Source organism: Plectropomus leopardus, chromosome 8 (assembly GCF_008729295.1).
Source record: "Plectropomus leopardus isolate mb chromosome 8, YSFRI_Pleo_2.0, whole genome shotgun sequence".
NCBI classification, from domain to species: Eukaryota; Metazoa; Chordata; class Actinopteri; order Perciformes; family Serranidae; genus Plectropomus; species Plectropomus leopardus.
Window position 1 is genome coordinate 20,373,948 of NC_056470.1, and position 16,601 is coordinate 20,390,548.

The following is a 16,601-nucleotide window of genomic DNA, read 5'->3' on the forward strand; positions in this document are numbered from 1 at the left end:
AGCGAAACAAAAAGTAAATCTGGGGCTCTTGAGGAATTTTAAATGAGATGTAGGAAAGCTGAAACAATCTGCTGAAGGGAGATGAAGTAATAATATAAGTAGATGGAAGGAATGAGGTGAGAAGGGAGATCTTGTGTGAATGGCCGTGCCTTCTAGTCGAAGTACTGACAGACAGTAGAGGAATGCAGGGCCACGGCTGGCCTCAAGCGCACTCAATAACTTTACTCATCCTCTGGTTTGCCCACTTAGTCCAGGAAACCCAAGCCTTTCCCAAGCGGGGGAAAATGCCACTTCAATAGCAGGGGAAAACGACTCCAGACCGGAGATGAGAGTCCAGCAGTCAGCACTGACAGCGTACGTGTTTGTGTGTGTGTGTGTGTGTGTGTGTGTGTCTTTGCGTGTGCGAGTATGTGTGTGTGTTTGCGGTGATCGAGACTGTCGGCTCTGATTACAGGCCGCTGCAGTAGCCTATGAGAAGTGAGAAGAAGACAGGCTACAGAGCACAGTGATGTACCGAGTGCCCAGTGAGCATTACAGCCAATTATATATAATTCCCTTGACATGCACCCGCATGTTAATGCATAAACATACACATATCTGCGTCATATTTACAGGCACAGACACACACACCACCTGCCCACTTCAGGGCATCATATCCATTTCAGCTTTGGCAGAAGCAATTACTGGTTAATGTAACTACAATTACAGTCTTCACCAACAGGGATGATATATTGTAATGGTACAATATACATGTGTTGTGCATAAACTAATGTATATGTAACTAAATAACACTTATGTTAGATTCACACAGTAGCAGTGATTATGTTGATTTCACTTGTGTGCATGGACAGGACTGTGAACTATATTTCCATTTAAAAAGGTTTAGATAAATTATGATATCAAGGATTAATATTCAAAGGTCCAGTGTGTAACATTTAGGGGGATATATTGGCAGAAATTTAATATCATACAATAAGTATATTTTCTTTATTGTATTACCACCTGAAAATAAGAATCGTGTTTTCACCAGCTGTTTATATCTACATAAGGAAAAGGTTCTCATACACAGAAATAACCATGTTGCACAGCCATGTTTCTACGGTAGCCCAGAACAGACAAACCAAACAATGACTCTAGATAGGCCATTCACATTTTCATTTAGGCCACTATAGTTCTCCAACACACTTTAAGAAACACATTTACAAATATGAATAAAAAGGAATGTTGAGACTTTTTAAAGAGCAGCAGCCATCCTGTCAGCTGTTTTATTGACTCAATTAATGAGACATTCAATGTCCTAACAGCGACACAGCATCTCATCTCAAGCTCAATCCCAAATAATGTACTGTATCTACATCCAATATGTTGACCACCGAAGTTAGATACTTAAGATAAAAGCTGTAGTTTGTATCTTTTATAAAAATAACTCATATTTACTGAAGCTGTCACTACATCAACAGTATAACGAGACAAAATCTATGAAAACAATAATGTCCCTCCTCCTCATAGTGTTTCTCATGGCATTTAAAAGAATCGACTGCACAAGAACAAAAATGAAAATCAGAGCTGAGGAGTCTCTCACGAAGCAGTCAATCTTGTCAATCACTGCTTGTGAACTGTGTTCAAAACTAGGCAGAGCTGATCAAATATTAATCCAGATTCTGTTACTGTATTGCCTTGCCTCAAATGTACTGCTTAGCTCTAAAATGAGAATATTTGTGACCTGGCCGCCATGTTGAAAACAATCAAGGCACCACTCACCAGCCAGAGCAAATGTTCCCATTTCTCTCATTGGTTGTTTATCAACAGCTGCAGTAGGTTGTAGCAAACGCCACAAGAAGCATTATTACAACGACTATCTGTCTTGTGTACTGTTGCATGGATGTAGTGACAGCTTAAGCAAGTATGATAAAAAGTTATTTTCATAAAAGTTTCCAACTTTAGCTTTACCATCAGCAAACCTTAGCTATCTTTGTTACACTGCATCATGGCTATCAGCTGACCTCATCTGCTCGTAACTGTATTTGGAAATCATTAGTTCGCCATAAATGATGATAGGTTTGAGCAAGTCAGATGACTAAATGGCTGACTGAAAATTTCCCCTGACACTGGTCTCCTGCAGCCACCATGATTTGTTAAGATTGTAGTGGGCACTTGATAGACTTAATTGAGGGGAAATGTTTAAATATTGGGGGAGATATGTCTTTAGGTCTCACCACAAAGTTACACCTATGGCAACAGCACCTGCATGCACACAATAACATTTCTTTACATGCCCTTTCAGTAGGACACACAAACAAAAACATGTACACACAGAAAACCACCCACTGAAAACCCATTCCTTTAAGTATGATGTATTCTGCTGACTGCAAGGGCCAAAATTCCTTGCACATGTATGGACAATTAGGCCTAATTTTGGCCCAAATTGCTTCCTGTAATGATGAGTGGACATAGTTAGCAGGCTGTTCTCAGCTGCCTAACACAAAGAGATCTAAAGTATCAGTTCCAAGTCTAGAGAGTGATGGAGAAAAATGCTAAATGCTACCCGCCCCCAACCCCCCCACACACGCACACACCTCTATCTCTACATACAACACGCCTCCATCCCTAACAGCAGTGATAAAATCATTATAGCCACAGAATTTAGAAAGTTCAAAGATGACGAGGAAAAAGCTGCCAGCTTTCTCCAGCCTTCTGACTGACTGACCCGCCCACACATACCAGCCCACTGGTGGACTAAAGGAGCCACACACAGACATTTTTTTCCACCCACCTCAACGTCCATTAGAGAAACAGAACAAGAAGGAACTGAAGCAGAAAAAGACAAGATTGTGTACAATTGCAGAGGCTGTGATGAACTCTGATATTGCATAAGTATCTGCGCATGCAAGTTGGTCATAAAGGTTATATTTCCACAAACAGCGCACATTGATCATCATCACTGTAAACGTGTCAGTGTTTGCCGAACAGTTAATTGTCTGTGTGCTTGTGTGTACCGACCTCTGTCTGCAGTGTGTTAGCCCGTTGCTCCTTGGCGCTGAGTGACTCCTTTAGCACCTCGATGTGTTGCTTGCAGTCTGAGTTCTGATTGGTCAGTGTTTCTAGTTTGGTCTGCAGGGCCTGCATCTCTGACTCCTTCCTGTTCAGCTCCTGCTTCAGCTGCTCGATCTGACAATTACAGAAACACAAGCACAGATTTGTCATGACAACCTTTTAATCATCATTGAGTGAAGTGATGCATACTTGCAGATAACAACAACTTTCAAAGTGAGAAAGAATATCTTAGGTTTCAAGCAACATGCACACACACAAACCGCATAGCCTGCAAAATCACACCAATGTGTGTTGCTTATGTATACTGAATGTGACCACTTTACTACACTTTTTTCTCCATGAACAGAATTTTCAGAAAAAGCAAGTGTTTTGAAAGAGGCTTAAACATGCTGATTATAATAGGAGTGGGCAATTTGGGCAAAATTTCTTTAAAAAGTCTCATGCTGCGATGAATTTTGGTGAAAATGAGGTTTTAGAAAAAAAGAAATGAGCAAACAGCCTGCAAAGACATGAATTGTAAAATTCCATAGATTTTTTTAGACAAAACATAAGACACTACAGTGTTTATATAGCATGAAATCTCAAAATGAAGATTTACTGAAGAAACAATGTTTTTACCTGGACTGTTTCAACTTAAACGTGAAATTTTAAAGGATAACATCTAAATATGTCGATTGTGTCATGATACATTTATTTGGCGAGATGATGCATTACAACATTGCATTATCAGCTCTACATTATTAGTCCTCACGAAGGGGAGTCCCAGGCCTACTGTCTGCTCTGTGGACACACCAAGCTAAAAAGCCATCGAGTGAAAATGCATGCAGGCAGAGTTATGGGGGAGAAATATTACACTCACATAGCTGACAGATTACAGATTGTTTTAAGGAAGGCCATACAGAACAGGACCGAAAACCACAAAGGAAATCAAATGCATTAACAGAGGGAGGTTTCTGTGCTGAGGCCAGCTATGTGCACAAGATTGTCATCTGTCTACTAGTGCCAAAAATGCGCAAAGCTGATTTGAGGAGAGATTGCTCTAATTGTGTGAGCGGGCTCATAACACACCAGAGGCTGGCCAGTCAACCCTGACTCATAAAAAAAGAGAGAGAGACAAGTGGGACTGAATAGCAGAAGCCAAAAGGTGAGGTGGGATCCGAAAGGGACTCTATGAGAGATAGGCTGTATATATAGATGGAAAACGTGTCCCCACTGCCTCCCACTGTGCAAAAATGGGGCCAAAATATCCTGAATATGCTTTTGGAGCCAGTGCCTGTGCAGTAGCAATTGAGGAGTGTAGCCATTGTTTTAAGTTCTTGCTGATACCATTCACAAGCAGCACCACTGATCATGAGCACAGCGATTGACACACAGCTGTCAATCATGATGTCATACCGCCTTTTAATAACATCGCATAACTACTTAAAGCTAAACTGACCAGAAAAATTAAAACTTCAACCTACATTAGCGTGATAAGAACTACTTAATATAAAAGAAACCATCTTTGGAAAAACTATATTTGATGTGTCCTTTGAGCATTTAGTTTGGCCCATATCTCGTCTGCTAAAAAAAACACTGAGGTTTATGACCTACACTGCAGCCAGTCACCAGAGAGTGTTAAAGATGTTTTTGCTTCATTTTGGGTGAGCTATCATGCTGTCCATCTTTATATACAGTGAGTGTGTTTACATGGACATGAATAACTCGTTTATGATAAGCTTGGTTATTTATATTGCACTCAGGGCTGAGACAGTGCAGCAGAATGTCAGGCATATCGGAATGAAAGTTAACGATTCACTCTGCTGGGTCAAAACCTTTTCTTTCACTTACAAACAGCTGCAAACAGCTTCTTTCATCCATTAATGTGACCTGATCAACTGCCCACAAGTGACACACTGCTGCAGAGGAAAAAATAAGTCATGGAAACTCCACCAGCTGCACTGCATTCACAGTCCCGCAAAAACATTTGATTTTAGTGTAAGGAGACAGAATGATATGATTTTAAGATAAAGATTAACCCTCCATCTTTGATTGAAATGGTTCCACTGAAAACTAGTGGAAATGTAGGCCGGCTCACTAGATAGCACCAATGTTCCAAGACTCATAATGAAAGTGGTTCAAGAACGAGAACTAATTCGGTGGAAAAGGGGGATCACTGGGTAACACTGGTGAGAGGAGAGGAAGACAGGGAGAAGAGGAAGCAGGAAAATGGGTAGGGAGTGGACTCAAAATAATATGATGAAATAATAGAGCTTTATAGATGAAATGAGCAAAAATATTAGATTGAATGAAATAAACAAAGAGAGAGGCTAATGAGAGGGGTACTTCTGCTTGTTCTGTGATCCAGGGCTGTTGGGTGGGGAGGAGGAGGGTGGGAGTGGTTCTGATGGAAGACACACATGGTGACAAGGCCTGCTCCTACAAAGACACAAAGACAAGAATACAGCAAGCCGCTAAACTACGGCCCACAGCCAGCTGGGACACTGTCTAGGTTTCCCAACTGGCTGCGTGTTTCTCCACACTCCTCCGCACTCTGCACTCTTCAGCCTCACCTCTGCGGCTCCAGAATTTTAAAATTGGTGAGGTTCTGTTTGAAATGATTGTCTGAATAAATACATTTACCTCTGCTTCAATGCCTTATGATTTTTTAACAAATTGTCATGTTCTCAAAAGCCACTTTTTGGTGTTTTGAGTAAATCAAAGCCCGTAGAGGAAACCAGAGAAGACTGGAAGGCTGTCCTCTCTGGTTTCTCTTATCGCAGTCTCACCTCAACACCAGTCACCACCACTGCTGAAAGACCAGGACCCTACACACTTCAAGCATATAGAATGAATCTGTGTATATCTATGGTGTCTCTGCGTCACACAGAAAGATGAGCCATGGGAGAGCGAGCCAGGGCCATCACTGTGATGTATATCATCCTGGGTCAGTACGGGTGAGGAGAGACCTCTTTCCCCTGTCGTTGTAAGCTCACATTCATCTGTCAGGGCCCCATTCATAAAAACATCTCTTTTATGATTGCATCAGGGCTTCCCCGATGCAATGACAAATGGGCCCACAAAGAGCACCATTAATGAACAAAAGATAAACAGTTTCACATGGAGCGCTACTCATGGGCCTCAGCCATCATGGACATTCAACTAGAAACTCTGTGAAACTAGAAGCTTCTTTTTTTTTTTAACATGGCTCCTGTAGATATGTTCAAGTGCCTATCCAAATGTGTACATGTCAGTCTGGGCACTGCTGTGTGCCTATGAATATACAGCTTGGAACAGAGAAATCTCAATCTGCCTTTGTAAAAATCATCCTGCCAGTTGAAGGTAGGACAGTAAACAGACACGGTGCACTGTAAACTGATAGGGCCCGGGTCTGCTCCCTCTGAACAGTCAGCTGTCACAGACAGGAGAGCAGCACAATGCTTAGTAATCACACAGGTAGCACACACAAGCATTTCATGGAAAATAAGAAAGAAACAAGAAATCTTGCTCTAAATATGAAATAACAGATACATCTATGAGCGTAGGAGTTCTTGGTATCCATGCAACACAGGAGGCTAAAAGCCTTGATAAAGCAGCCAAAAGACACAACCTACTGTAACATGCAGTTTGGAATCAACATTTCAACACACTGATTTTTGCTTCTCCGTGAGCATGCAATGGCATCATGCACATAACACCTTCACTTGCAGTCACAACTAATGTTTTAAGGCAAACATGCATCACTCGAATCGTGCAGTGAGAAGTCGTCTCAGGTAGCGTGCAGAGACATTCTACCTTAGTCTTCATGAATTTAGAATGGCTCTTGTAGACCTCCACCTGCTTGAGCTCATCCTGCCTGTCGTCTGGGTGCAGCAGGCCGCTGGTCTTTAACATCTGGACCTCATCTTCTAAGTCTCTGATGTTCCTCTCCAAGGAAGAGATCTTTGTGTCCTACACCAGCAACAGTAGGTAGGCAAAGAGTCAGCAAGCTTGGATATCAGGCTCCAGACTTAAATTAGGGCATACCAGTCTTGCATATTACTGGTCTTTATAACAATATATCCCTCCAAAATGTCATGCAAAAAAGCACAAATACAGGAAGAGGGCAGGTTAATGAAAAACAGCCGTTAACAGAGACCCGACAAATGAGAGATCATTTAAAAATAGGGAACAGCACATCTTTTCAGAAAGTCTCTCCTGGAAGAGATTCATAGTGCTACTCTGGTTTGTTCACGTGAAAAGCGACAGAAAAAAGAAGTGGTGAATTAACGGCTCACAGCAAGTTAATAGGATGCAGTCTCTGGCTTTTGTTGATATCTGGTTTCGGCAAAAAAAGTTGTTGCGCATTTGCAATCCCCCATTAGTGCCTTTAGCTTATGTAACATATGACATGAATGCCGCTGTTTCGCTGAATGTCCAGCAGAGCCCGTTCAGACTTTAAAACTTTGTATGAAAAATAAAACCAATCATTGAATATTCATATCAAATAGCCAAATCTGACACTTGGCATAATTCTGAGTTAGATACAGCCGTAATTCACTCGCAGCAGCTGCTCCTCTCATTCATCAATCTGATCTGATCAACTCCGACCAAATCTACAGATTAATTATCCACTGTGAGAGTCACAAATTGCTACTGATGAAACAAGGAACTCATGGAGAGCTCAACTTGCACTGCAAAACCTCCAAACTTAGAGAAGGGACAGTGAAATGACTTTTAAGCTTAAGGGAGAAGTTCACCTCTGCACAGCTGACCAATCATAGCGCGGGATGAATGAATGTCAATACAAAAATTGACAGACACAGCCTAAGTCGCAATCAGCATTTAGCAAACCCAGCACTAACAGCGACTCAGCATATTCACAGAAGACCTTGTGGTGTCCTGTATCTGGATTATAACCTATTTCTGACTGGAATGTCTGGGACAACAGGGTAAACCTCAAGGCAGGCAGTTGTGTGCAGCCAAGATGTTTTCCTTTGCAGTATCTATGAGGGAATGGAAGGGTTTGTCATGGACAGGTCTTGAGGTTGTTTAGCTACATGGGTTCAGACATACGTTAAATGCTAAACCTTGGAAGAGAAGAGAAAGGTAATTGAATAAATGGAAGCAGATTGCATGATGCCATCAGCAAAAACCACAGGCAACATGTAAGCATCTGACCTCTATTACATCCTCTGACATCAGTCCTGCCTATAGCACACTGTGCTGCGTGTACCATCCAAAACACACCAACACACATACACCAGACAATGCATAAAGGTACGCATGAAACACACACACACACACACACACACACACACACACACACACACACACACACACACACACACACACAGTGTATGCAAGGACATAGACTTTTAATGAATACCAAGAACAAAATTCAAGGTGGGGCATTTGGGCATATAGGGGAACCCACACACAGACTATGCTATGCAGTCCTTTCCATTGCTTTATGTTGACTTCTGCATTATAAGCCATGCTCTTTCTTCAATAACTGATTTCTATCTGTTTCTGCTCCAGAGCACAGAGAGAAAAAACATCAGCCAGAGGAAGAGAAACAAGGCAAACCCAAAGAAAATACAGAGGGTAATATCAAACACAACATTCACTTCAATAGGAATACATAGAAGAAAAGCTAGCCTCAAAACCGCTGAAACATGAACTGTACAGGACGGTGTGGAATTACAAGGAAGAATTTATGATAGGGATAGAGGAAAACACAAATACTGTGTGTATTTGTAGCCAATGTTGAATTGACAGAAGTCTTAATAGGTGAGCACTCATTACTGTACCTGCCAAATAACGTCAGGATCAAAACAGAAAGGGGGGTTGGTGTTCTGTAAAATGGAAACATACACCACTCAGAAAAAACAATGACCTAATCAACTCAGAAACTAGAGCAAACATATAGAACATACAAAATTTTGCATCAATATTCAACAATTTGTGACAAAGAGCCACAATGCAGGAAAATATATCCTCATTACTATCAACATTGCCAAAGGAAGACTGCATCTTTCTCTCTCTTCCCCCTTCATACGTCTCATCCCTCTGGCAATGTCTATTTTGCATTTCTAAATGACAGTCAGATTTAATTTGACCTCTCACATGCATTTATAACAGTGTGGGCATTGCAGCACATGTGCAGTCTGTTAATAAGCGGACAAATCACAAAGTATGTGTGAAAAATAACTGTGGTTTTGCTGTAAAGGAACCACTTTTAGAACAAGCGTTTGCTGAATGAACACTAACTATGTGTGTGTGGGGGCTGTGTGCATGCAGACACATGTGGAGTCAACTGCATTTTTCACAGCTCCACCAACTTCAAAGGGCTGAGATGAGAGTGAAAGCTTCCATATGTGACATTTAAAACAAATTGAATAAGTGCTCAACTCTGCATGAGCCAATAATGGCCTTTACTTGGGCATAGCCGCCGTACAGACACAAGGCAACAATAAGACAATGTCTTTTAGATTGTTTGTGCATGTATGTTTGTGCCTACATTTACAAGGCGAGCCACGTCCTTTACTACTGCTCACATTACAGCAGTGCATATTAATTATTAAGGCTTTGTTGGTATGAAGCTGACATTAGAAGAAACCAGACAGCTGAAGAGCAAAACTACATTGCTCAAACATGATCACAACTTAATACTAGAAACAACACTACAGGTCAAACTCGCTGATAATACACACACTCCCTGTGTAGCACACTGTTACTTAAAATGATGCCTACTCTTGTTGACTCCACATCCATTCTAACTCCTACCTTCATATCAATGACAGTCTGCAGAGCTCTGGTCTTGGCCGGATCAGCCTGGAGCTGGTTCCTGCGATGGAGCTCCTGGGGAGGGACCCGGTAAAAATAAGCCTGGCGGCTCATCATCTTTAGCACTATCGAACACCCACAGCGTCAGAGCCGCTTAAAGCGATAAACTGATCAGTCGGACCAGTTCCAGTCTCTATCCTTCCTAAAAATCGCTGTTATCCTCCACTGTGCATCCTTAAAAATTCTTGTTTGACAAAAAACAAACCAGCAACTTTTCCTATGATTGTCAAGCCAGTCCCCGTTGGAAACTCTCCCGAGGACTTCTTTCCGTCTCTAACAGCAGGTGCCGGTATGTTCTCTGCTCTCTATTTTTCTGTCTTTCTGTCTCTACTTGTTAGCAGGAAGAGACACATTCCGCTATAGGTCATATGAATCTGTCTCTACCACCCTTTCAGTCTCTATCTTTCCATTTCTCATCTCTCACTTGTTATCTCTTTTTCTCTCGCAGATGTCTCTGGCAGGCTAAAGCTCTTGCTTAGCAACACTTTCTACCAGCACATGTGCTACACTTCTTCTATCAATAATTAATGGTAGCTCTGACCCAGAGCTATGCCCACACACGAGCACACACATTTGAGCTAATGGGGAAATACACACACAAATAAGAACACACAACAGGTTAAACCTACTTGTTGAGATAAGGACAAGTCCATTGATGAGTTTCAGCTGTTTTAAATGATCACAGCATTCAAAACCTGGTTTGACATCTCATGGTTGTGTTATGCTGTACTATTTTATGTCTGCCCGTGTCATGTGGACAAAATATTAGAAACACTGTTATTATTATACAATCAGAAACAAAATAACCATTTACAAAAGCCTCTTAAATTTCCAAAAAGCTAAATCAACAGCTCTCTAAAATAGTCACAGCAAAAAAGTCAAAGGAAGCGAGTTTTAACAGCTGCTTCATCCACATGTGAATGCACCACTGCAACTTCTATCCAGCACAACCATCAATGCTGCTGCTTAGCTTTAATGAGCCTCACCACTGCCCAACTGTGGACTCTGACTCTAGTCTTTAGGGGAAATATCTGCTATAACAGCAGCAGCACATACTGTATTTGTGCAGGTATGTGTGAGGTCAGAACAGAGATACCAAACATTAACTATTCATGTTAATTTACACCTATGTTAACTGACTAACTGAACTGCACGTAATACACTTTTTTCAACATTTATTTAAACAGGGAGGAACAGACCAAATGACAGTGCACTAATGACAACATTCACTTCCGGGTGGACAACTGGCAAGTGATTTAACTTGCAGAGAAAAGTGAAATCAGCAAACTCGTTTATTTCTGTTGTCATCTTCAGCTGTAACTGTAATGATGTGATGATTAAAGATATATAGTTTTGTTTTAGTCTTTTTTTTGTTTTTTGTAAATATATTCACAATAATAATCCATTTCATCTGACACACTAACCAATCAAGGCAGGGTAGCCACTCAAGTCCAGTGTTCGGGAAAGCAAAATTAATGGTTTTGTCAATGGAGTCTGATGGCATTGAGATAATGGCTTCAGGTCCTCTTCGGAAAGGGCTGTTTGACAGTAAAGCTAAGTGGTGAAAATATTTTAAATGCAGTCTACACTTGAACTGATATCATCTTTTTTATGATGGGCCTTTTTTAAGTTGCTTATAAATTAACCGATTGAGGATGCAGGGACTTTCTGCCTGGAAGTTCTTGCAAACAAACATGATTTGGTCTGTAGACAGTTTCATTGGAATTGCATTACTAGGCAACAGCTTGGGTCCACATTTACTTCCCATGAGTTAATGTCATTCACAGACACTGCAAAACACTCCGACAGGAAACACAAAGGGACCCAATTAGAATAGTTATGTTGTCAAGTTTGAAATGGTCGACAGCTGAGAGCAATGTTCTCTTTGTCACACACGCCCTGTTCACACCCACACAGCCACACATTCACACACCAAGAAGCCGCCCAGTACAACCACTGTCTGATCTGTTGGCCACCGAGCGGCTCCACTGGAGCAGTTGGGGGTTAGGGGCACCTCAGTTGTGGTAATGAGGGAGTGGCCCTTGCTCAAAGGCACCTCAGTGATGGCAAGCTCTTTCAATCCCCACCCAGATTTAGCTTTATTGAACCACGGGCTTGTGACCTGCTGGCTTGTCAGAGTTTTGGGCCACCAAATTTAGCTTCACAGAGAAAATGCTGCATGAAAAATCTCGAAAGAAAATGACAAGGTTTGAGTGGCACTGAAAAATGAGAGAAGCTGTTTCTCTCACCAGTGGAACAGATAAACAAACCAAAGGTACAGATGGATTAAAGGACAGAAAAACTGTAATACTATCAAAGCCAAATTGGACAAATAACAGTCACTGGGTAAAGAAAAGCCACCAAATCAGACAAAAACCACATGAATATGGGACATTCACATTAAAGCAGCTCATCAGTCAGTCAACGGACATAAAAAGACTTTAGAATGTTTTTTTTTGTTGATATCCAATATGCCGATAAAAAAAAAACAACCCATTTGGGTCGGTTACTGATACCAATATCGATAATTATTTATTTTAGTGAACATCAAGTCTTTTCTGTAGTGGAATTAACATCATATTACGCTTTTTCTTACCATGATGACCCACCAGTGGAAAGACACATGAAATGCAATGCTTTTCAGTGTATGTAATATTAAATCATTGTGCAAAATAAGAAAAATACTTCAATTTTGTACGTGCTCACTCAGTGTATATATATGTGTGTGTATATTGGTTTGTTCAATTGGCAGATATCAGTATGTTGGCCAATTCCAATACTTCATTTTAAAGCCAATATCTGCTGATACGAATGATGTGCCGATAATATTGTGCATCCCTATAGAAAAGCCATACAGAAAGAGGCATAAATTGCCATAATTTCACATAGCTCCCATTCTTCCTAGTACTCCCAGTGAGTTGAAACGAGAGGAGACAAGGGTCTTATCCTTTTGTCCATGTCAGTAGTGGATAAGGAGGGATTACATGCCTCTCACAGACTGGTATGTCCACTGCTGCCACAATGCTAATCTCTGAGAGACCATATGTGTATTAATGTGTCACTGTGAGTGTGTGTCTGTCCGTCTTTTTGTCTCCCTGCACACATTCAAGTATTTATCAGTCCTGTGGAAAGACTGTCTATTAACTGCTTATCAACAACTCTTAGAGTACAGTTCGAGCACAATGGGGGAAATTAAGTCATGCAAGGGAGCATGTCATCAAAGACCGTCTTCTCTCCTCCACATGTGTCAGAGTACTGAGCATATGGAATGAATAGGATCAAACGTAACACTATAGCAATAAGTGCCGGCATCCTGAATGAAGGATACGGTCAAAAGGTTCAATTCTAGCCCGAAGGCGATGGTGTCATATATGCCATGCGTGGACGAGAACATGCACAGATTACACACACACACACACACACACACATTCATAAATCACACTCCCATCCATGAGAGAAAGAGGAAACACATTTGCTTGCCACAAATGTGAAAATGTGTCCGCCTATCAGCTCAGTGGCTTGAAAGAGCAGTTTGAAAAGACAAAGAGAAAATCAGGGGGAAAGCCTTACCGAAAAATAGGGAGGGGATGAGGAGAAGGTTCGAGGGGTGTAATTTTGTCCCGATAAACTTTTCCGCTCAAACATTCTGGGAGGTCAACAGAGCGTGGCGAGTATGTGGTGCCCGGGGTGTGGTGGGGAGTAGGGAGCATTGGTGTGTGTGTGTGTGTGTGTGTGTGTGTGTGTGTGTGTGTGTGTGTTTGTGTTTACTGATGACATTTACAGTGGTCTTCTTATGTTAGTTGAGAGGGGCTTCATTAGTGGAGGCTAAAAAAAAGCCAATCAAGAATGGTGCCCTAAAAAGCCACACCCGGGACACGCTTTTCATAGATTAACCTAACCACAACAGATATCAGCCTGAGGGGAAAGAAAGAAAGAATGGATGATGTTTACTGACAAAAACATACATGCAGACGAGAAAGAAGAGAGCTGATACGCTGGCTGATAGGCGAGCCTTCCCCCATTCCAACCTAAGGATACCAAAATCCAAAATGCAAATAAACAACCTTGCTAACAATAAAAAATAAGAAAAGAATATGTCCCAAGTTTCTCGTCAAAAGCAACATTTTGCAGGAATTCACTGAATACATCAAGTAAATGTTATTGTTGACTTTTCACCCAATGCTCTTTTTTACTGAATAGAGCTTGAACACATTATAATGTAGCTCAATGTCAACCTTTGTGAACTGTTCGTTATGGTCGCTGGCTGCTTAGAGGTAACATTAAGTAGCTCTATTCCTGTCGATTTCAACGCACTTTTTGTTCCCCACATACACTCCTGTCAGTGGTGTAGTTGTAGTGGATGAAGTGGATGTACTAATAGGTAGATGGGCAGGTTACAGAGGAGGAAGTAGATGTACTCTTCTATATATTATACTGACTTTGTGGCTGATAGTTGGGTGTAAAAAGGTTCTCTGATGTCCACTTGACTTGCTCATTGTGCATTGTTTAGATGGTGATGATCACTTGAACTTTTTTTTCTGGGCGCAATTTTAGTGCTCCCCTTGGGATGGCGCCCTAGACAGCCGTCTTTATCGCATATGGCAAGCATCGCCACTGAGAAGGTGCACAAAAAGAAATGGCAGGAAAGAGATTACAAATGAGACAGATCTGCTGACATGAACTTCCACTTCTCCTCAACATGCTGGCACTGGAAAGTCTTAAAAAGATTAATTTCTGAAGTTTCATCAGTGTTTGAGAGAGGATGCGGGGGCAGACAGAGAGGGTCTGCCAAAAACAGCAGCAGGACTTCTGAAGCGAGTCTTACTATAGAAAAAAACAGGGGAGCCATAAGTGCTTTGGCCTTACATTTCTGAACAGTAGAGCAATGCTCTGCACTCAGTTGTATTGATCCAATACTGAGATGTCTTCATATACAGAAGGGGCTCTAACTCCATCAAGAGCCCCTAAGGACCATGTGAAATCTGCAGTATGATATGTATGAAAGTAGATATGCCATCTTGGAGTAAAATTCTCACAGTGAAAGTGTGCATGTGTGTGCACGCTCTTGGCAGCAGGTCAGGGCTGGGCAGGAACAGACCAGTGGTGCGGCTGTTATTATTGAGTCTACAGGGACCTGGCGGCTGGGGAGAGCCGATTAGGCCCAGATTTATGCCTCTCAGCATGTGAGTGTGTGTGTATGTGTGCACCAGCACACATAACTTTGGGCTCACAGTTAGTGCATATAACCAGCACACTAAGTTAAATCCTAATAGAACACTGCCACTTTGTGGACATTTCTAGAACTGCTAAATTTATCAGTACATACTTAAGATGAGGTTTAAAAACAAGAACTCAAGCATTTCACTTTACCCTTTGGTACCTGAATAAATTGGCTTGACTTCTTTCAAAAACATGGAAGAAAGGCAACAAGCAACTTGATAAAAAATTACCCAAAACTTAGCAAGAAACTGGTAAAAAAAAAAAAAAACTACAAAAAGATGTCCTGAAAGCTAGCAAAATTACCCAAAAGTGAGTTTAAAAAACAGTAATTCTGCACCTTAGAAAAAGATGACTATGATGATTATAAATAGAGTTTGATTATGATTATGTGTGATTAGTGATTATGAATACAGTATTTTTCCCTTTTCTAAATCAAATTAATTTGCTCAGGGTTTAAAAGTTTAAATAACTGTGAAAGGTGTCAACACAGCACAAAAAGGGGATGTCTATTCAGGTTTCGAATAGACATCACTTCAAGTGGCTTTCACATTGTTGTAATAGCTAATGGTGATGTGACCAGTGTTTTCATTTTCTTCCAAGAGCCAACTGAATAGGCTGACACAATGTAGATGTGCAAGTTTCTGTGCAGACAAGAAAAAAAGAAAAATGAAATCAATGCAGGAGACTGCCACAACACACACCAACCCCTGCTTACAACACAAACCAGCAGGTAGTGGTGTAATGTAACAAAGTAATTAGAATTTGTTACAGTACTTAAGTATTTTATGGGAGTATCTGTACTTTACTTGAGTATTTATATTTTGGTCATTTTTATGTTCACGTTTACTTTACTACATATTTGAAATAAAATGTATGCATCCATTTTTATGGTGGTGTACATGTTATGAAGAAACTTCATAATTCCCCCAAAAATCTGACAACTTTTTTTTTTACTACCAGCATTTAAGCTACTTGTACTTAGCTACTGGCAATAATTAAGTACATTTAATATCATACAATTAGTTTTGATTTTTAGTCACAGAGTATAAATATATATATACATACTACACACCAGAATACCATACACACATAAAGGCAGACACCAGGTTAAAGTGACTTCACATCTGGCTATGGTGAATAAGTCCTGAGTGGTTCAACAGAGAGAGAGAGGAAGGCGAAAAGACAAAAAGAAATACATATTCTCTATGGAGCCTTACTAAGTTCTCTGATTTGGATCATACAAATCTACATAGATTCACACATTTTCATACCCACCTCCTAAGCTGCCCTTAAAGTAACTTACCATAAATACAAATTTAAGGTGATAATTTCTCTTGAACTCAACAAAGAATGCCGGTAAGGCCCCAGTGTCAGCTCTTAGCTATGTTTGAAGGATAAATAAAATCAGAGGTGACCTGAAAATGGAGGCATTTATTATCCCAGCTCAAGCTAAACAAGCTGGCTCATTAAAAGGAGAGTAATGGGCGCAGTAATGAAAGGCAGTTGGGCTGGTTTCCTCT

At 40.9% G+C, this 16,601-nt stretch overlaps 1 protein-coding gene across 1 annotated transcript in view; it reads right to left on the reverse strand.

The window, feature by feature from the left end:
- Window positions 1-16,601, reverse strand: part of LOC121946446 (ERC protein 2-like) — a gene marked incomplete at its 5' end in the record, with an annotated part of 186,922 nt that overhangs the window by 159,673 nt on the left and 10,648 nt on the right. The window contains 3 exons of the mRNA XM_042491008.1: window positions 3,001-3,168; window positions 6,829-6,984; window positions 9,802-9,876. Coding sequence (XP_042346942.1) covers window positions 3,001-3,168; window positions 6,829-6,984; window positions 9,802-9,876 — 399 coding nt within the window. The remainder of the gene's footprint in view (window positions 1-3,000; window positions 3,169-6,828; window positions 6,985-9,801; window positions 9,877-16,601) is intronic.